General features: G+C 38.3%; 1 protein-coding gene across 1 annotated transcript in view; it reads left to right on the top strand.

Moving 5' to 3' along the window:
* cdh4 (cadherin 4, type 1, R-cadherin (retinal)) overlaps positions 1-23,207 on the top strand; it is a 195,556-nt gene that overhangs the window by 71,440 nt on the left and 100,909 nt on the right. Inside the window, exons 2-3 of the mRNA XM_073825480.1 lie at positions 1,965-2,191; positions 14,750-14,938. Coding sequence (XP_073681581.1) covers positions 2,069-2,191; positions 14,750-14,938 — 312 coding nt within the window. The 5' untranslated portion in view covers positions 1,965-2,068. The remainder of the gene's footprint in view (positions 1-1,964; positions 2,192-14,749; positions 14,939-23,207) is intronic.

Below are 23,207 nucleotides of genomic sequence, written 5' to 3'. Positions count from 1 at the left end.
CTGACATACAAGCTATAAGGGCACAGCTCTATTATAAGAGACATGCCAGAAAACGGTTTCTTCTTCCATTTTTAAAATGATATAATAAATTATCTGTGGGGTATTTTGAGCTGAAACTTCACAAACACATTCTGGAGACACCTAAGACTTTTACATATTGTACAAAGAGGCATAATAGGCCACCTTTAAAACACCTTAGTTAAAACCATCATATCCTAATCAATATCATTATTAATATTAGGCAGTATGTTCTGGGTTGGTTGGGGAGGGTTTAAGAATGTAAAAAATACAGTCTCTGTACAAATAATAGCATTTGTCTTTGAAATAAAAATAAAGAGAAAAAAAACATCTTAAATTAAAATAATTTTTGAGAATCTTCTTTTTAAGTGCATTTAAGTGTAATGTTTTTGTTTTACTGTAGAAACTGTAGCTATACTGTTGAGTCACATATGTTTTAAATGTTTGTAACTTTATATGATTTTGAATTGCAATATTAGTGGGACAAAGCGATTCTCTTTCTCCATGCAATATAAGTCACTTTTGATAAAACAAGTGCATAAATGTACTGTAAATGCAATAGCAGGTTACATTGTGACAACATACCCTGTTATCGTTAATGTGCATTGAGTGAACATTTTTCCCCCTTAGCAATAACAGTGGAAATGTACAGTACTTTTTTTTTTTTTTTAAATCTGTAATTTATGTAGCTATACAGGAATTGACTTTAAAAATGAACTAGTAGTTCATCAAAAAAATAGAACATTTGCTTCAAATTCGTTTACCCTCAGGCCATCCAAGATGTAGAAATGTAGCATTACATCACTTGCTCACAAATGGGTCCTCTACAGTGAATCAGTGCCATTAGAATGAGAGATTAAAATATCACAATAATCCACAAACAACAAGCACGCAGCTTTTCACTTCACAAGACATTAACTGATTGACTGCAGTTTTGTGGATTATTTATAGAGTATTGTGATGTTTTTATCAGCGGTTTTGATGGCACCCATTCACTGCAGTGAATCCATTCAAATTTCTCTTTCTGTTCTGATAAATAAACAAACTCATCTACATCTAGACTTGCCTGAGGGTGAGTATATTTTCATCAAATTCTTATTTTTGGGTAAACTGTTCCTTTAACCTGATAAGTACTCTATGTACTAGAGTACAAATTGTGAAAACTAGTCCTAATCCCTCCCATATACTTAAATGAGCATAAGTGGTCCACTAAAGTTCTACGACTGAACTTCTGGTAAATGTGAAATAGACCTCTAATATTTAAACTGTGATTAATCTAGACATGGCACATGGCGCTCTCTCTCTCTCTCTCACTTGCTCGCTCGCTCACTTTAAGTAGAGCTGAAGCTGTGGAACTTTCCCTCAGGTGTAACTGAACGGACCATCTGCTGTTGTTGACCAGAACCCTTTCCAAACAACCATAGCGGGAGAAAGCATATGACTCACTCATTCTGACTTGTTTTAAGAGAAGCTGCATTTTTAACACTGCTGCTGTCAGAAGAGTCTGGTATTAAGAGAATCCCAAATTAGACTTTTTTGTATATACTGTAAACATTATAAACAAATGGTATCTTAAGTTCCCGTAATGTTACTCAGTACATTGCTTATGTTATTGGATTTAGTCATAGCCTGTCATTTATTACATATATAATTCATTTCATTTATTTCTTTGTTGGTCTGTATGTGACTGAATGAAATATTGAATCAATACTGCCTTGTCCACCTTAACTGTAATAACTACAATATGTTTATGCTGTATATAACCCTGATGTTTTATTTAATAAGCAGTCTAGCGCAGTAGAGGAGATGACAAATGTGTGGGCAAGAGAAATGAAACAAGTTGGCCAAAAATAAGATCACATTGAACAGTTTTAGCAACTGTCAGCAATGATAGTTGCATTGTTATTTAATGTTTGCTTACCCTCTCTTTCTCTCTTTCCTTGCAGTGAAGTTCGAAACCTGTCAGCAAATAGAGGAGGTTTCTTTTGAGAGCAGTGACCCAAAGTTCAGCATTCGGCCGGATGGCTTTCTTTACGCAGAGCAAGATGTGATGAATCTAACTGAACCGATTCAGTTCATGGTGACGGCCAGAGACAGCGAGGGCAGATATATCTGGGAGACCACTGTTAAACTGGCCCTCGCCGGACACCTGCTATCACCTCCTATTAACCAGGCAAGGACGAATTATGTGGCATTTATATCAGATATTATTCCTGAATATCTGATTGTTCAGTTGTCTGAACTACCTGAAATACATAACATAATACAGCTATGTTTAAAAGTATGACTAATCTGTGTGTAACTTTAAAGAACGTCACTACCAAACACCATTTTAACTAAACACACTTTTTTGGGAGTTATTCCTTAACATTTAGTTTTTATATGTGTATAAGTCTACCGTAACTGAAACATGTCATCATTGTTTTGGTAGTGACAAAAGGGGAAGACAGAATCTTTTATTTTAGTACAAAATTTTAGTACAGTTATGCAATTTTTTTTGTATTTTAATGTGTTTTAGTGGTGTTTTTTGTATGTGGGTTAAATTCTGTAATGTGATGTGGTCACTACCAGAACATCATTAAACATGGGATGTTTTGTCAAAAATAAATGATCAACTAAGATTTATACTAATGAATCCTTAAGTTTAAATCAGTATGATTAACTTTTGGAATTTTATAAAGAAAAATTGCATTCAAAATACAACAAATCTCATAAATCACACTTGAAATATTGTTAAAATTGTAATTGTTGTTCATTTACCTCTGAAAACTTAAAAAAAAATATATATATAGTTTTGCCATGAAACTCTAGATGACGCAGGCTGACGGGTTGTTAACGTAACTGATGATATAACAAAGTTACACGACTTGGCGCTAGCTGATTGGTTCATGCTGCATATGCAACCAATGAGCTTGCTGCTATTTAAATGCCTGGTAGCATTCACTTGGGTATTTCGCAGCGTGCTTTCAGAGTTCCTCTGAAACCCTCCACCTTCCCCAGCTCCACCTGTATAGATCTGCTACAGGTTATTTTATGCTATTTGTGCAGCAGCAGTATGTCTTAAATACTCACAGCACCGTATCATCATATGCTTTGGCAGTAGCAAGTTCTGTACTTGCTTGCAGCAGCAATAATCTACAACTACAGCAATAACCAACAGCAGCAGCAATTCAGCAGCAGCAGCGAGTTGTCATGACAGAGATACACATTCACAAGGAAGATGTAAGCAAAATCTTAATAGGTCAATATAACCCTTCTTATTAAATTATATTTTACTGTGTTTCAGTAGTGACAAATTTGGGGAGAGGACAAAAATTCCTAAACTTTCTTAAAATACAATATGAGAATTAGTTACACAATTACACAACTTGCAGAAAAAGACCTTTGTTTTCAATACATTCCAACCCTGACTTTGAACCAGTTCTGTGGAATGGCCCATATATGCTGTCTTTATTTTATATATTACATAGTGTGTGTATATGTACAGTTGTGAAAAGCCATGAGTGAGTGTAGCAGCTCAGTAATGGAGTGCATGAAATAATGTGCATTGATTGAGTTCATGGTTTTAGGCGGATCGAAGGGGGAGGTGATGTGCCATCTCTGTGTAATTATTTGCCTATATAGCACAAGCAAGAACGAGATTCAATAACACAGCAAGATGTTATTACATTTAAGCAATCATCAAAATTTGAAAACTAGTTATAGCTTTTAAATTGATTACATTTGGTTTCTCCCTCTCGTGCATGTATGCACAGACGGCACTGTCACGTGTGGAGTGCTTTTAGAGGGTTTGCACAAGCCCTTGGCAACATACCAAAAGTCATGATCTGATTATGAAAGTGAATGCTAAAATGTAATTTTTATACAAAAGATGAAAGGAGTAATATTTCATCCAAGTTGCCACCCCCCCCCTACCCCTTCACACACACGCACACACTTATTTCTGCCATGATGTGTCCTGCTTGGCAAGTATCATTAAACTTTTAATACATGTGGCTGTCATGCTCATGTCCTGTGCTCTGGTGTAGAGCAGATGAGGTGTACGGGCTTTATATAGATGTCTTTCCCACTGGCATCGGACTGTTTCTGCATCCAAAGTGACCTAGAAATGCCAAGCAGAGAGGCAGGAATGCAGGTCCTCTAGGGATCCAGGAGTCTGGTCTGGCGAGCCCTATCCCCGTGTCCCTAACCCCACACATGTCCTCTCCTTCTGCACAACCATTTAGAGAGATGTCTCCTTGCCGGTTACGGCAGGTTACTGAAGGACAAACGCACACGTGTGCGCACACACACGAAGCGAGAAGATGCATGGCTGTTCTGGGAGATGTGACTCTTTGCAACTCTCTGACCTAGTTGAGACTATAAATAATTAATGAAAAAATTATCTAAATAAAAATGAAGTAGTTTAGCTCTCAGAATAGTTCAGCATTAAGACGTCTTTTCATCTACAGTATATACGTGCCAGAATTTCATCTGTCTTGTCTCTTATTTCTGACAGATGTGACTTTCATGAACTATAATGAAGTGACTCAATGAAGTACCAAAACGCAGCACGTAGGAACAATCTGACAGTAAAAGGAGATATTATGAACCTTATCAGTTTGGCTAATAAATATTAATTAGGTAGCATAAGGTTTTCCTAGTACTCTTTATCTGATTTGCTGAAAGTCATTTAAGTCATGTAAGTGTAAGTGCCATATTAGTATAATTTATTTTATTTTATTACTTTGTTTTATAATAATTATTATTATTAGTTTTGTCGGCGCCGATAGCCTTGTGGGCAGCATGTCGACATACAGCGTCATTGCACTCCAGGCGTCCCGTGTTCGAATCCCAACTCGAGGACCTTTCCCGATCCCGTCCACTATCTCTCTCCCACTTCGCTTCCTGTCATTTCTGATCTGTCCTATCCCAAAAATGGCAAAAATAAATCTTAAAAAAAAGAAATTATTCATACCCCTGGCAAATTCTGACTTAAAGTTACTTTTATTCAACCAGCAATTTTTTTTTTTTGACTGGAAATGGCTTCTCCCAAAAGATAATAAGACAATTTACAAGAGGCATCATTGTGGAAAAAAATATTACTCATCTTTTATTTACATTTGAAAAGTGGTATGTCCAAAATTATTCATACCCTTCTCCATGGGCGACATTTAACTCTTGAGTCAGGGGGGGGGCAAGAAAAAAAAAAAAAAAAATTCGAATGTAAGCATTAAAATAGTGCCCTACCGTATTGCAGCACATCAAAGCAGTCAATTAAAGCGCTGCACTTCAGCCCGGGCCGATGGGCCCCGACCTTTTTTTACACCCCTAGGGCTACGGCTTCGGGTCAATTTTCACGTCATAGTTCAGACCCGGGCCGGCATCGGGCCTGTTTTAGGCTTCTCCTTATTTTTATAATTTAGACATCCATCAATTATGGTGAAGAAAAAAATGCAGCGCTGGTGGAAACAACATGAATTTTCACTTTCGCTTTCGCTTTCGCTTTCACTTTCGAGACCGCCGTTTCATGTCCTTCAGCGCAGCTGAATCCGCGTTCAAGCACACACAATAGGCTAAAACTCGCCCCAAGCACTGGCAAAAAATAAAAAATAAAAATAACAATGAATGTGTCGAGGAAAGAGTAAGGACATAAATGAATTATGTATTAATAAATTTGTGTATTCTGAGTCAGTGTCGCAAAGATCCTGACTTGCAATCTCCTTTTTGGATGCGCCTTTAGAGAGAAATTCATCTTTACGGATTACATGAAGTACAACCGAGCCTGAACTTGGCTAAAGCAGTTGCAGTGGGGCTGCCGAGGATTCCATGACTAACCACGGGGGGGGGGGGGCGCAACTGCAATTTTAGACATGTCACTTTTTTGTTCAAATGTAAATAAAAGCTAAAAATATTTTTTCCACAATGATGCCTCTTGTACATCATCTTATTATCTTTTGGGAGAAGCCTGTGTCATTTCCAGTCAAAAAAACTTGGTTGAATAAAAGTAACTTTAAGTCAGAATTTGCCAGGGGTATGAATAATTTCGGGCTTGACTGTAGCCAAGCAAAAAAAAAAATTCTAAATTTATCTAAATATTAATTTAGTTAATTATTTTCAATAATAGTAATACTACTAATAATAGTAATAATTGTTTTATATTTGTGTATATTTGTATATACAAATTTTATGCGGATGTATAATAATAATAACAATTAAGTGTTTGTTGTTCCTCTGTTTTACATGATACTATTATTTTACCATGGTAATAGCTGCAGTACTGTGTAAATATTTGAAAGATAATCATGCCATATAATAAAATATCATGGTATTGCCATCATAAAACCATTTAAATAAAGGGTTACAAGCATGTTACATTAAATTACTTGTGCTGACAGGAAGTATTTTACTTGTCTATACATTTATTTAATCTATTTTGGCCACTTGACTTGAAAGACAGATATATTTAGAAGGGAAATTAGCATAGAAAATGGCACTTAAGATCAGCAGCATCTTAAAAGAACACACTTACATAGAGAAACACACGCACACACACATACATACCGCCATAAAAGTAATTAAAAACAAGGCGTCTCATTTACAAAGTAACCAAGTCTTTTGATACTTTGAACTAGCAGAGATGCTTTGAAAGACATTGATATGGAAGCTAGCTGTTATCAAATGTGTATCCACAAAGATATCCCTCAGTGCAGTTCTTTGTGCCTCTGCTGAGCGTAAATGTCAGTAGGTTACATGTAGTTCATTATAAACTTGCATGGCATTTGCCTGGATGGTGTGGCTTGTATTGGTTTGATCCAAATGCAACTTTCATTCTAGTATATTCTGTTGTATCTCCTTCTGGGCTGACAAGTTCCTGACAGTGCTTTAGAGTTCAGAACAACAGTGCAGTTTCTTTGTCCCCCAACATGTTTTATTGAGCAAAGTTTCTATGCTTTTGGATAATTCAGGTCTAAAAATACCCAGGACTGTTCTTTGGCTGGCATTTAGCTCGATATGAGCCTCATCTGCCCCTAAGCTGGAGTTTGGAATTCATGTGTGCTGGGAATTATGCTCAGCAGCCATTAGTTATGTTTTCCTCTCAACTATATAAAGTCAAATGAACAAAAAGCCAGAAACTAAACTGATTTTAAGTCTTACAAGCTTTAAGTGCATCATAACAGTGTTTATGTTGGAAAAAGCAAAAACATAATTCTGCATAAGCCAAAAATTACAATAGCTGCACTGTATTAGCCATTTAATTGGCTTCAAGTGAATCATAAATAAGAGTAGTTTGTTGAGAAATCTAGCAATGGTGGTCACACTGTTGTCACTGATGGCTCTGTTTGTTACATGCATAGACTCTAAAAAATATGGACAACACATTCTCTCTCCCTACAATATAGAAAAGTGAAGCCATATCATCCCAGCATGGCCACTGTAATCTTGTGCCAGTGATGTCATTTGAAGCCTGAGTCAGTGCAGTAGTGATTCGTTTGGAACCCGGGTTTGTGCAGTAATGATTTATTTGGAGGCAGAGTCTGCTCTGTAGTGCTTCACTTGGAGCCCGAGTCAGCATAGTAGTGGCACATTTGAAGCCCTTATTGGTTTGTGATTTATTTGGATTCCGAATCTGTGCAGTAGTGAATCATTTGGAGCCAGAGTCTGCGCAATAATGATTCATTTGGACCCAGAGTCTGCGCAATAGTGATTCATTTGGAGCCAGAGTCTGCGCAATAGTGATTCATTTGGACCCAGAGTCTGCGCAATAATGATTCATTTGGACCCAGAGTCTGCGCAATAGTGATTCATTTGGAGTCTGCGCAATAGTGATTCATTTGGAGTCCGAGTCGGCGCAGTAGAGATTAATTTGGACCCGAGTCGGCTCAGTAGTGATTCATTTGAAACCCGAGTTTGCACAATATTGATTCATTTGGAGCCTGAGTCTGTACAATAGTGATTGGTTTGGAGCCCGAGTCTGAGCAGTATTGATTCATTAGGAGCTTGAGTCTGCTCAACAGTGATTGGTTTGGAGCCTGAGTCTTCGCAGTAGTGATTCGTTTGGAGCCCGAGTTTGCTCAGTAGTGATTCATTTGGAGCCCGAATTTGCGCAGTAGTGATTAATTTGGAGCCTGGGTCGGCAAAGTAGAGATTATTGTTTGCACAATAGTGATTAATTTGGAGCCTGAGTTTGCGCAGTATTGACTAATTTGTAACCTGAGTCTGTGCAGTAGTGATTCTTTTGGAGCCTAAGTCTGCGCAGTTAGTGAGTTGGCGTAGTAGTGGCACATTTGAAGCCCTTATTGGTTTGTGATTCATTTGGAGTCCGAATCTGCACAGTAGTGAAACATTTGGAGCCCAAGTCAGCGCAATAGAGAAATCATTTGCACCCTGAGTCGGCTCAGTAGTGATTTATTTGGACCAGAGTCTGCGCAATAGTGATTCATTTGGAGTCCGAGTCGGCACAGTAGAGATTAATTTGGACCCGAGTCGGCTCAATAGTGATTCGTTTGAAACCAGAGTTTTCATATTATTGATTCATATGGAGCCTGAGTCTATACAGTAGTGATTCGTTAGGAGCTTGAGTCTGCTCAATAGTGATTCATTTGGAGCCTGAGTCTTTGCAGTAGTGATTCATTTGGAGCCTGAGTTTGCTCAGTAGTGATTCATTTGGAGCCCGAATTTGCGCAGTAGTGATTAATTTGGAGCCTGGGTCGTCAAAGTAGAGATTATTGTTTGCACAATAGTGATTAATTTGGAGCCTGAGTTTGCGCAGTATTGACTAATTTGTATCTTGAGTCTGTGCAGTAGTGATTCATTTGGAGCCTAAGTCTGTGCAATTAGAGAGTTGGTGTAGTAGTGGCACATTTGAATCCCTTATTTGTTTCTGATTCATTTGGAGCTCGAACCTGCGCAGTTGTGAATCATTTGGAGCCCGAGTCAGCGCAGTAGAGATTAATTAGGAACCCGAGTCTGCACAATAGAGATTCATTTGGAGCCCATGTCAGCATATTAGAGATTAATTTGGAGCCCAAATCGGTGTAATAGTGGCACATTTAAAGTCCTTATTTGTTTGTGATTCATTTGAACCCAAAATCTGCACAGTAGTGAATGCTTTGGACCCAGAGTCTGTGCAGTAGAGAAATAATTTGGACCCCGAGTCGGCTCAGTAGTGATTCATTTGGACCCAGAGTCTGCACAATAGTGATTCATTTCGAGCCCGAGTTGGCGCAGTAAGGGTTCATTTCGAGCCCGAGTCGGCATAGTAGTTGCACATTTAAAGCCTTTATTGGTTTGTGATTCATTTGGAGTCTGAATCTGCAAAGTGGTGAATCATTTGGAGCCCGAGTCAGCGCAGTAGAGAAATAATTTGGACCCCGAGTCGGCTCAGTAAGGATTTATTTGATACCCCAGTTTGCACAATAGTGATTCATTTGGAGTCTGAGTCTGCACAGTACTGATTTGTTTGGAGCCTGAGTCTGAGCAGTATTGATTCATTAGGAGCTTGAGTCTGCTCAATAGTGATTCATTTGGAGCCCAAGTCTGCACAATAATGATTCATTTGGAGTTTAAGTTTGCGCAGTAGTTATTCATTTGGAGCCCGGGTCAGCGCTTTCAGCGATTTTATTTGAAGTTTGAGTGAGCACAGTAGAGATCAACTTGGACCCGAGTGATTCATTTGAATCCCGAGTTTTGAGCCTGAGTTTGCGCAGTATTGATTCATTTGTATCCTGAGTCTGCTCAATAGTGATTTATTTGGAGCCTGATTCTGTGCAGTAGTGATTCATTTAGACCACAAGTCTGTGCAGTAGTGATTCATTCGGAGCCCGAGTCTGCTTAGTAGTGATTCACTTGGAGCCCAAGTCTGCGCAGTAGTGATTAATTTAGACTCACATTTGGCTCACATCCCATTTCTTTTACATTGAGAGGGCAGGGTTTATGAAATATACCGCAACCAGCCACCAGATGGCGATCAAAATGTTTTGGCTTTACTTTTCAGGACGTGCACGGCACGCTTGGTTTTATCTTGTACATTCAGTAGTGGTATGTTGGTTATAAATAAGGCCCTATTGCCACCTAGCTGACACGATTAGTGGAACGTTTTTGCAGCACTTATTATTAACCCAGAGTAACTCTTTCCTCTCACCTTTTTAATAGTGGAACTTCAGTGAAAATCCAGGTACATTTCCGCTTTCTCCCAACGGTGTGGTCTGGTGCGAAGACTGATTACGGAAGTAGCAAATGAGTGCTGCCTAATGGGGAATTTGCACATACTGGCGTGTAATGGAAAAACTCCAGACAGGGTTGCAAGCAGTGCAATGCGGCCCTATAGAACAATAACCTCCAGATGTCTGCTGCAGAGCTGCAGGCTGACTGATGCCCAAACGGGTTTCTTCTCAGCAGGGAGGGATGGGGAGCCAGCTGGCAGGGCTGGTTCTTCTGGAGCTACGGGAGCTCAGGGCAATCCAGGCAGCCATTTCACACACGCTGACTCCCGAATGCGCCCACACACATACACACACATGCACGCACGTATACGTAGCAGCACATTCCCTACATCTGCCGTGTGTCGTCCCACAACACAACATGCTTGTTCTAGTTTATTCTTTCCTCACTGTCTGTTGTAATGGGTGCAGTGCTTGTTGCCCTACCAGAGGAATAAACCTTTTCATTAGGCATGCTGTTGTAAGTCTGTGCCTTTCATTGGCGCCGCCATGCTACGCTGCATCAGACTAGCCTGGATCTTCGTGTGCTGTTGGCTACACATTTGGAGGAATGCTTCTGCAGTGCCAATGAGAGCTGATTGATAAATCAAGGTCTTTATCACAGCTCCAAATGTCCTGTTTGTCAGCAGGAAAAAAAACGATATAGATGGAGTGAGAGACAGTTTGGGAAGATGAATACCCCGCACTAATGAACAGATCTGTGAGGGGAGAGATAAAGCTTTTGTCTGTGTTCATACACATTCGGCTGGTCACACCATCTCTGAACGTGTCCTCCCGAAGGTGACGTTGCTGCTTGGGCACAGTCTTAAATATAAAAGGGGTGCCAAAAAGAGCCATCCAAAAAAAAAAGCTGTTCATTTTATTGCAGTATTCAAACAATAAATGCAGTTTTGGTGCTGTTTAATGTGGAGTGAAAGATCGCTATAGTGCCTCGGTTCAAGAGAAGCGTGGCAGCACAAAGCACTTGTGAACAGATCATGTTTGCCGCTTTAATACCAGTTTCAACTCGAAATAAACATGAATCAATAGTTGAAAATATGTTAAAAGAAACAGTAAAACATACCAAACTCTGTATCCTGTTTCATGTAGTGGCTTAATCAGTGTTTCAACTGCACAAAATGTCAGTATAACAGCTTGTAAAAATATCACGTAATGTCACATTTACCTCAGCAAAAACATATTCGGTGACCATAAACTTGTTAGTCAGCTATGTAGAAATATAATAATGTAATTGTAACTTTATTATTATAAAAACTTAAGTGTAATTTAAGCGTTTGTATACAAATGCTGTGATGGAACTTCCATTTGTGTGCTTTCAGGGTAAAAAAGATAGACCAAATTGAAACTTTTCAGTATAACTAATTATATAAATGTGCGCAGGTCTTACATTATATTATTGTCTCAGAAAATATATTAATTTGACTGGAAACACCAGACATCGGAAATGTAAAGCACCGTTCCAGTCGGGCGAGACTTCCGCTTTCAGAAAAAGATGTATATTTTAGTAATGTAGTAACTGACTGATGTATAATTTACAGCATTATTTAAGAGATTTTTTTATGTAATGAATCAAATCAGGTCATAAGCTTGTGAATCAGAATCAAATCAAATCATGAAATTTGTGTCAAAACCCAGCCCAAATGATTAACAATAGGTTAAAAATGTCAATTTCCAAGTCTTTCCTACCAAATTACCCTTTACTACCTATGTATAATAAAGGTTTTTTTTCCCGCTCATATAATCGCACACATAAACATACACACACAGAAATGTGTTATCACTGCTGCCCTGCCATTGTTTTTTTTGTTTGTTTTTTTTCAATAAAGTAGTTTGCAAATGAAAAGCTATGTGGCATTTCTCAGTAGCAAAGTTGTAATGTTACAGTTTTTGAAGCAGTTTTTTTTAGTAACACTGTTGAGAGACACATAGACTAGCTTAATTTTTCTTTCTCTTGCTCTTTCTTTAATCTTTAGTTTGTATATTAATGGCTCAAGCCTGCATCACTTGCTCTAAAATTATGTTTTGGAAATGCGAGTGGAGACTTGGGATAAGTGTAAGAGTGTTTAAAGGACAAAAACTGTTCTTTACATTGTGCCCACATTGCCCACAGTATTTTGTAATAATTTAATTACTAGTCATCAATTATTACTTACTTCATGAAACCATCTATGGCAATTTTTAAGATGGCTTAACCACATGCCGAGTTAAGGCACAGGAGCTTCGAATGCCTTCTTATAATTAGCTTTTTGTCTGGGAGGATTATTTATCCTTTGCTGCTCAAGTTGATTTCACCTCGATCTCTTTTCCATTCTCCAACCTCTTCTTTCTCTATTTCACCCTCTTATGCACAGTAATTCCACCTGCCGCCCCCCGAAAAGTCTCGTTGCAGCCTCTCTCTGTTGCTGTGGTGGGTACCTGTGAGCTTCGTGGATGAGCAGAGCTGAGGCGGAAGTGATTTTATCAGCGCCTCACAGCTGCCCTCCTCGCTCATTCACAGCTCCCTCCCTCCACCACAATCCCTCCATTTTCCAAGCCCCTGCAGCCAGAGCCATCAAGCTGTGAAAAATTAAAACAAAAGAGGGAAAAAATACAATATGTTTGCTCAGATTTGCCTCACATCTGTTCGAGCTCTTCTGCCGACAAACCATGTTTGTGAGACATTGATAGGCTGACCTGCCTACGCATGCTTGAGTTGGCAACCCCCGCCGGGGGACGCGAGACAGACCGAGAGAGAGAGAGAGAGAGAAGACTGGGATTTGGCGAAAGCGCCTCGGCTCGAAAATGCAGTGCCACAGACGTCGAGGTGTCAGGGGAAGAACAGCAACACAGGATTACATGAAAAGCTGACAATTCAGAGACGAGCGCTAAAGACACTAAATGAACCGCAGGACAGTCCCCTTCCCCACACACGCACACACAGTCAGCCGCTGTGAAAAACGGTGGCTGTTTGATTGGTCGCTTCAGCCCTTTTCCTTGGCCTTTGGATGAATCAAGTGAGGGTCAGCGGCAGCTCTAGTTTTTCTTGTCTAAATTATTGATGTGGTATTTCATCAATCTTTTTCATTGGGCACCCATGAGGAAATGTCATGGTATGCGTCACTGTGGTATTGCTGTGTTATAAGGGCTGGTTTACAGAGGCCTTGACGTGATTTGTCATTTTGATTGGTCGTTTTAGCAGAAACCCCACAGCTATGTTTACGATCCTGGCTCAGGGCTCAGGTGCGCGCATACAGCTCCACGACTGTTTCGTACCGTTACCTCACAAATACTGAGTGATTAGTAGTAATTGGACAGGTATGTACTCCTATTAAAGATGTGTTTGTCTCTTCAAACCGTCTGTTGTACGCTCTAAATTGCTCTTTTATGACACTGGAGACTTAAAAGAGTTCTCACTTGTGATTCATTACACTCTGTTTCCACGTTTTTCGCCTTTTGTTTGAGCAGTGTTCATTTGAACAGGTTTTGTCATAGTCTTTAAACTCAGTAAATATTTGCATTCCTTCTTTTTAGTCAATTTGACTTTTAGTGGACCAGGTTTAATTTTGCTAAGATATTTCAGGTTTAAGTAGCTGGTTAATCATCTCAAACTCAGTTTACCCAAACCAGTGTTATAATTATTATTATTATTTAAAATCATTGGAATCATTTTTGTTATGAAATAAAACTGAACAAAATAATAACTGAATTTATAAAAATTACCCTGTTCAAAAGTTTAAATACCGTTGAATCTTAATAATGTATGTTGTTTCCTAGATGATCCACTACTGTTTTCATGTTTTGTGATGATTGTTTACGAGTTCCTTGTTTGTCCTGAGCAGTTCAACTGTCTGTAGTTCAAAAAGTTTACACTCCCTGGCTCTTAATGCATTGTGTTGCCTCTTTAAGCTTCGGTAAATGTTTTTACCTTTTGTAATAGTTGTGTATGAGTCCCTCAGTTGTCCTTAGTGTAAAAAGATGGATCTCAAAATCATACATTCACTTTTGGAAAGGGTTTCAAATATGCAGAAGATGCTAGAAAACCAAAGAATGTGCAGGAACTAGATGATTTTTCTAAAGAACTACAGATAGTTGAACTGCTCAGGACAAACAAGGGACAAATGAACAACCATCACAAAACATGAAAACAGTCGTGGATCATCCAGGAAAGGACACACAGTATTAAGATTCAAGGGTGTATAAACTTTTGAACAGGGTAATTTTTATAAATTCAGTTAATATTTTGTCTTGTGGAGTATATATAAATATCTGTTGTGTGAAATAGATCATTCAGGACAGTACTCAGTAAAAAATAACGTGCTGTTTTCATGATCCCATTTATTTTGGTGAAATGATTAACATATTTGCATATTCTGTAAGGCATATTGCTGTGTGAAAAAAACATTAAAGACAGTTCATTTATGATTTTTCTTTTGAATCATCATCTTGTATGAATTTAATTTAATTCTTTATGGTTTCTTTTTAATATACTGCTTTTGTGTGTGAATGTCGAGATCTGCTTCATCTGGAGTGTGCGTATCTGTTTTCCACAGTTTGCTGGGGATGGTGTTTATGGCGGATCCTCCCACAACCACTATCAAAATCCCAGGCTCATTACGTTTCCACGACAACACCAGCGAGGCTCGTCCAATGGGCTGCGGCGACAGAAGCGAGACTGGGTCATTCCACCAATCAACGTGCCTGAAAACTCCAGAGGACCCTTCCCTCAAGTTCTCGTCAGGGTCAGTAACAGTTACGGTTCACAGCTTGCTGTTGTGAACAGCCTGGAAGATTAGCCAGGTTTATTTTTATTAAACAAGCAAGATGTCTTCTGCCTGCTTTGACATCTCCATCGGTTTTGCTTGACAATCATATGGAATATTTTGACACATACTGCTTGGTTATTAGTCAAACAGATATAACGTTCAGCCATGAATGAAAAGACTCAAGATCTTGGCAGGCTTTGTCTCTCAGAACAGACAGTTCCACAACTGAAGTTTCACTGTGTCCCTTCGAGACATAAAAGAACAAGCCTCTCTCAAATCTCCACGCACAGGCTTTTACTCAGGCCTCGTACTTCTGAAAGACAGAGCTTTCCTCGCCACGTCTCTTGAACCGCAGAGAAACCTAAGAGGTTAAAAAGCAGTATCACAGGTGAACATTTTCAAGAGCCTTCTTTCAGACAGCTCTTCTGCGTCTGCCGCTGAGAGCCCTTCTAAGGTAAGGAGAGGACTTGTGCTCCCTCTCTGAGTCAAGGGTTGATGAGGAGGGGGCTCAGAGGTAGATTGGCACAGGGTATCAACATCTCTCATCCATCTAATGCTTCTACAAAGCCTTTACTTAAGTCTCTTCAGGATGAAATGAGAAATGAGGTTTTACAGGATCTTTTGTGTCATATCTACTGGGTTCACTGCTAGGTTAGATGTAAGGCTTAATGTGTGGTTGGGATCCTGATCGACCCAGCTTTCGGCGCCAACCATAAACATCTTTTAAACTTCAGTTTAGTTCCTTAGTTTGACATTCATTTTTTAAAATGAAATTAAAATGTAAAGAAATCAATATAGCTTTTTACATTCACGACAAATAAACTGAATTTAAACCTGAAAATCTTTGAAAAAATCTTAAAGTTTGACAAAAGATAGATAGATACATAGATAGATTGTGGAATATAGAGTTTATTGGTCATTATACAATAGTGTTGGGTGACCTTTTCAATAGTGATAATTATCAAATGTTCATTTCCTTAGAGTTTATAGTCAAATTTTTGCTCCTAAGCGAAAATTATAGAAACCAGACTTGTGGTTTTAAACGACTCTTTATGGTCAGAACATGACAAACACTTCACATTTTGAATTTTTACACTTTTCCAGTCATTCAAAATAAATATCTTAATAGAAAAACACATTTCTTAGTTTCTGCATGTTCTAATGAGTGATACTGACTTTGATGAGTATCTTCAGCACAGTTTGCAGTGCAGGCTGCAGTATTAATAATATTACTTTTTTTGTCCCTTAGAAATGCACATTTGACAGTAACTTGTCTTGACAGTAGTAGAAGCTTGAGTTAGGATGCAGATGTAAAATTGTCTGAGTTTTATTAAAATTAACCATTGGTCTTCCATTGTAGCATACATTTAGATCATGATAACTACAGTACCACACATACAGCACCTCAGTACCATGGTAAAAATATAGGTATAGGTATTTTTATGAAAAACCGTAGTTTAAATACTTTACATAGAGCATAAATGAGCAAACGCTATAGCATAATTACAAATAATACTGTAATTATATTCCATTACTCCTTTAATACATGCAATACATACCTACATTAATAATATAATACAATTTACATTTGAAAACCCTACATTTCTGCCACAATGCCATAGCACAGTTAGTGTTACTACAGTAAATCCATGGTAAATGTTGGCGATGTTTCCTTACCTTACCTTACATTGGATCTCACAGCACTGTTTAGTGGTCACATGACCAAGATTTATCAGCGAGTAAGCGCATCTGCTCTAGTAAGCTTGCGCTGTTTCGTTCTGCTTTTGGCGCATAAACATTATATCGAACATTTATCAAACTCATGTTATGGTTTTATCCCCAGGCCCTATTATGCTGCAATATTTAGCCATTTAATGCCATTATTGGCCAATTGGAATCAAGTATTTTGGAGAGCAGTATAAGAAGAGACATTATGTGATTGAGGACTATATTTGAAGACTCAAACATAGTTGGTATGGCAGCAGGTACTCCAAATGAAGAGGATGTTCTCATAAAGAGTTTTTATAGAAACCTGCACAAAAAGTACCTGCCTCTGCGGTACTTTGAGGTGTGTTATCCATGCTTGAGCTCCTCTGGGGTTCTACAAGCTTAAGTTTGTGTTATCTGTCGTTCAGACTCGAGTCTGGCCTTAGCATTCTGTGAACTGTCCTCATAAACTCCCTCACGGCCACTTGTACCTCAGATTACACCCGTGGATTACTGCAATCTTTTTCCACCGATGCTCACGCAGACACATGGACATCACTTTAAACCACCCATATGGAAAGATTAGAAAACCTGTGAAAAAGCATGGAATCCATTTGAGGAGAGTTTTGATAACCCTTCTCACCTCTAGCCTTAAATGTTTGGCTTGAGAGACCTGGGTCTGTGGGTGTGCACCGGTGACATGTTATGCTTGTTGGCTATTTTCAGGCAATAAAAGATTAGCAGCCAATACCAAAGCAGATTATTCCATACTAAAATAATTATAGAAAAAAATATGGCTGCTTTTCAGCTCTCTGGATTTCACTTTACATAGAGAATTTGGAATTTTGAGGCTTACATTTCATCAAAAAACCTATCCTTTATGCATTTCTGAACAGGTTCTATAATGTAAAAGAAGTCTTGTAGTACCAAGGACATGATGTAACATGCAGAACCTTGAATTACGTCCATACATTTGCATGCTGTTTTAAAATTTTGAAACTCAATCCCTGAAATTCACATCTGAGCACATTTCACTCAGCAAGAACCTAGCCTGACCCGTTTTCCAGCTCCCCAAATTCTCACAGAATTAATCAATACACTTTTGGATCTCATAGGTGTAATTATGTAACCAGCAAATTAAGTTCTTAAAAATAACAACACATTTGACTATTTAGTCGATTTTAATGACATTGACTGTGTAATAAGAATGGAAACAAATGATCTGGGTGGTTTCATTGGCACTTACCCTGTCTAATGTGAGGCCTGGGCTCGTGCATCATGCTGCAGCTTTTCACAGTCCACCATTATAGTTGACAGCATGCATCTTATATCTGCAGTTATAAACAACTTGGGTCATTCATGTAAGTAATAAATCAAAATACTAATAATACAATTGTTAAACTTAAAAAAAGGAAGAAAGAAACTGCTCAGTAAAACATAAGAACATAAAACAGAACTTATATAATTCTCCTAGGACTTCAAGACTAAGAATCTGTGCTATAGTGTCTAATTTCCTCTATCACACAGTTGTCACTTTCTCTGCGTATTGTCTTGAGAGGCACAGCACCGAAGGACAATAGTGAGTTTCATTGACATGAATAAAAAGCAAAGCAGCATTTATTCTTGTTTACATTTTCTACATCCCCAATTACCTACGAAATTCGAATTCCAATAAACAACACATCCCCCCAACACACGCACACAAAATGAAAGCGGTGAATTCTTAATTTACTGACTAGCTCGAATCAATTTCCATTCTCCCATATTGGTCCATTAGCTCCGAGGGGAGATAGGGAAGCTCAGTGCACCTGGCCAGCTCCAGTATTCACATTCTCAGTGTCCTATTATTTGGTGAGCAGAGCCGGGGCTTTGTCGTCGCATGGATGATTTACAGAACGAACTGCAAAAGGGGTATGTGCGCTAATGCCGCTAATGGCTGCTTCCGCCTGACAATGGTACTCGATGATACCTGGACCTGAGCTCTGAGAAAAGAAATAGAAAGGGATGTTTTGCAACATAAAGCTTGGACATGTTTGCAACAACATGCTAACCTGATTGTTTTTCAGAATAGTGCAATAAATAATGTTGTTGAGACTAAAGATAGAGAAGGGGGAAGAGGTCGTGTTTCGAAGAGCGTTTGCTAATGGATTATAGAAATCTTTCATCCAGAAATGAAAATTCTGTCTTCATTGATTCAACCTTATGTAAACTTTCTTTCACAGAATGCTAAAGGAGAAAGTATGAAATAATGAACAGGAACTGAAGTTTTCAAGGATGCAGAAGCACAATAAATCATCAAAAAGTCATCCATATGACTAAATTTCTTCGAAGATCCTGAAAGAAGTAATTTAAAAAAAGTGAACAGATCCAGTTTGTAAATTAATCTCACTTGTTCAGTGATTTTGGTTCTAATGTTTAAAAAGGACATTTGGATGCAAATTCACTTTTACATGGTGTTTGTATATAAATGTGTCTTAGCAGTGTGTGGACACAATCACCCTACAATGATAAAAATCCATTCACTTTTTTTTTAAATCCCCAAAAAACCTAAACAATCTCCATTATTAAGCCGTTTTGATTTTTGGAGAAGTATGACATCATATTGCGCAGTGTCACGATATACACTAAACACACGAACAACGACGGAGTAAAAGTGAAGGTATTTAATAATCCAAAGGAAGCAGGCAGAAACAGGAACACAGCGAGGTAACATTTAACGATCGACAAGACATCAGTGAAAGCACACACATTAAATAGACATGTTGATTACAAACACAGGTGTGGGTAATGAAGGGAACAAACCAAGTTACAGAAAACAGCGGGGGGAAATGGATGGGAGAAACCAACTCAAAGTCCAGGGGTGCGACACGCAGGCCCTGCCCACAACCGCTGACGGACTGTCCCTATTAGCATATTTCCACCCTCAGCCAATTTTACACTGTCTGCCATTTTCTCCGTGCTCGAGCAGCTGTAGTGACAGCAGTGTCTAGTAAGCAATGCGGGTGTTTTGTGGTTGGATGTAAAAGTGAACAAAGGACTCTACATTATCTTCCAAAATCAGAGCCACTATGGACACATTGGATTAGTTTTGTCAGGCATGTGATCAGCTAGAGACAAAAAAGCAGGAAAATATGGCCACGCCCCAAGTCATGCCCACAAGCCACGCCCCAGCACTCATTATTAAAAATATATTTTAGCACATTAAGATATATCTTAAATTGTAATAATACATACTATTGTCCTATAAATAAAAAAGCAGCATTTAATAATGATGATAACAGTAGAATATAATATATTATAATAAAGTATTAATAAAAATTGTTATTATTATTCAAGTATCTGCCAAAAGTTTGGAAACATTACAATTGTTAATAAATAATTAATAATATGATTATTAAATGATTTTGAAATAAATATCTTCTGCTCATCAAAGCTGAATTTATTTAATCAAAATAAAATATAAAATTACGTATAAAAAAAGCAATCTCAAATTTTCACTGCCGTTAATAAAAAGTTACCAGGTTTCACGTTTCAGCGCTGATTCTACTTGCATTTGGCGCTTTAAATAATTTGAACGCTTTTACCTGTCCTGCAGATGGCAACACGAGCTTGTACAGCGCTCTCAGGACCATTCCGTCCATGATGTTTCAGAAAAAAAAAAAAAACATGGATCTACGCGAATCACATAGGTCATCCCTTAGAGGTCGGAAAATGTGGAAATCCTGTATTATACAGAAAAATCACATCCTTGTTTTGTGTTTGATGATAATGCACCACCAAATCCACAAAAATTGTAGGAGAGGGGGTTAGCAGTAGCTCATTATCATTTAAAGAGACATCCACCGAAATGGTGAACAGGGCTGTTTTTGACAATGTAAAAAGGTTGTTTTATATGACCATTGAGGAATTTTAACCAACGTATGTTGCAGACATTTCACGAAGACCCTAAGTATCATACCAACTTAAAAATAGGCATCTGATGTCTCCTTTAAAGGCCATTTTCCACAAGTTCATATGATTCTTTAGGGTCTTAATGAGAAGTCTATAACATACTTTGGTTAAAATTTCTCAATAGTAGTGTAAAAAAAACACTCTTTTTACCTTGTCAAAATCAACCCTTTTTAAAGCGAGCTATTCTGTTGCATGATCCTTTAAATGCTAATGAGCTCTGCTCGCCCCGCCCCTCTCTGGCTTGGGATTATGAGCTATAATGTTTACTTTAGCCACATTTAGCTGTGTTTAGCTGCGAAACTTGCTAACCAACACATTATTAAGAAAGGCCATTTGCAAAGATGCATAAAAAACCCTTATACTCACTTCTGCTGTGTGCTCCTTTCAAAAATGAAAGTAACGTTAATCCTCTGCGTCTTCAGCGGCTCAGATGTCGGGAGTAAATGACGACTGCTATGTTTATTATTACATCCAACAACAGAACACCTCAATAGCTCAATCGGACAAATTCTTGTCTTCCCCATTGAACAATGGTAATCGGAGTCGGACAGTTTCAGCTCGGTGAGGGCGGGTCTAAGGTAAGGTGCTCATGTCAATGAACTATCGTGGGAACGGCCACAAGAAGCTGAGAATGACCTTTTTTAAAAAGGGGATATTACTTTTAAAGATAAAAAAAATACCACTGGGTGGATTTTTTTCAGTATGGGTGGTTGTGTACACAAACTGCCAACACACATTAATGTTCAAACAACATGTAAAAGTGAGTTTTGCATCTGATGACCCCTTTAACAGCTCATTCGAGGTGAAGATTATCAGTGACCAACAATTCAAATCTTGGTTTCAGAAGCATCATGAACCGCTTTCATAATATGTATATGTTTTTTGTGTCATTTTTGAAACTTGGAAGCTCCAGTCTCATTGTAACTGCATGTGGGCCTACCACTTTAAAAAAAAAAATTCTTGTGTCATACAGGTTTGAAACGGCGTGAGAGTGAATAACAATAACAGAATTTTCATTGTAGAGGAAACTGTTTCTTTAAAGAAAGGCAGAGAGAACAAAGACTTGGCCAAAATGTTTATGCAATTTTGTCATATATGCAATCTAAACAGGTTTGCTCCGAACACCTTGAGCATACCAATGAAAGACAGAAGTTTAGTTATTCTGTTTTGACTGGAGTCAAGATATCTGAGGGCGATCACCCACACAAAGGAGACATCAAGCTCTAATCTAAGCGGCTTGCTATGTGATTACACGTCTCTACCTCAAGCAAAAAATCCAGTGTGGTAGAAGCATAATTAGATCTCATGGAATGCTCCTTGACTAAAACTGGCAGTCATACATAGCCTATAGCATTACAGCTAGCGTAAGTGTCCTGGTGGGGCTCTTCTATTACTGCCTAACTTAATCAGAGGCAGTAAAAGCATGGGTCATAGGGTAACATATTCACTTGAGTGGAGAGTTTGAATGATCGTTATTTCTCACGCTGGCCTTGAACAACTATGCCGTTAAATAAGCAAGATGTATAGTAGCCTACTTGTAATGTGAAACTTCGCTCAAGTGTTAAAAAGTTCACTCGTTGAGTACCGAACTTCCTTGAATGTGGGCCCACACAATCTCGGCTTCAAGAACCGGCACTAAATGGCTTAATGCAGCGGCCTGCTTGCGTGTGCAAGCACTGGTGTGTGGGTGTTTTTTGTTTTAAATAATATTGTAATGAGAATGTTGTGGACTGATCGCTTGTATTACACTAAGAAGGTATTGTGTGGTAATTTAGCCTGTGAGAAAGTTGAACTTTCGAATGCTTGTCACTGACCTCCTGCATGTTTCTACCACCCACACAATTCTCATATTTGTATGCAATATGTTCATACATGTTAGAGGTTTCTAACACGGCCTGTTCTTTACATGTGTTGATGTTTGTGTCTTTGACAGAAGCGTATTTATCGCTGGCACCTGTTTGTTTGATGAGCTATATATAATATATTGTATCTGCTCTAGTGTGTAATATTTATACTGTGAGTAGTATGCAAATTTTCTGCATGTATGCATTTAATACCTGAATGACCCAAATTCATTCATCCAAAATGAGCAGTGTAATATGGATCACACTACATGGAGTGCTGTATCCTGTAATGAATTGCACAAGACTTGACCTTTTCCAGTCTAATGGATGAACCGGAAATAATAGCTGCTGACTCATTATTTAATCAGAATTCCAAATAATGACATTTTGTACAAAAATGGATAAAAAATGCTAAATAATTTTGAAATCTCCACTTAAATGTACATCACTTACTGTTTGTGCTTAACCATATACACTGATGTTGAAAAGTTTGTCAAGTCGCTACGACTTCTTTGTTTTTGAAAGATATTCACCAGGGCTATTTATTTGATCAAAAACACAGTAGGCTACACAGTGAAATAAATTATATTTTATTTATATTAAAATAATATTATTTATACAACAGTTCTTTCTGTTTCTCGAATCTGATTGACTGAGAGGAGTGAGATATTCTAGTGATATCAGAATTCCAATTGTTCACCGTTTGTATCACTCTGCTTGCTGTATTTCTCATGGTGGTCGCC

This window comes from Garra rufa, chromosome 20 (assembly GCF_049309525.1).
Source record: "Garra rufa chromosome 20, GarRuf1.0, whole genome shotgun sequence".
NCBI classification, from domain to species: Eukaryota; Metazoa; Chordata; class Actinopteri; order Cypriniformes; family Cyprinidae; genus Garra; species Garra rufa.
This window is presented reverse-complemented; position numbering and strand designations above follow the sequence as displayed.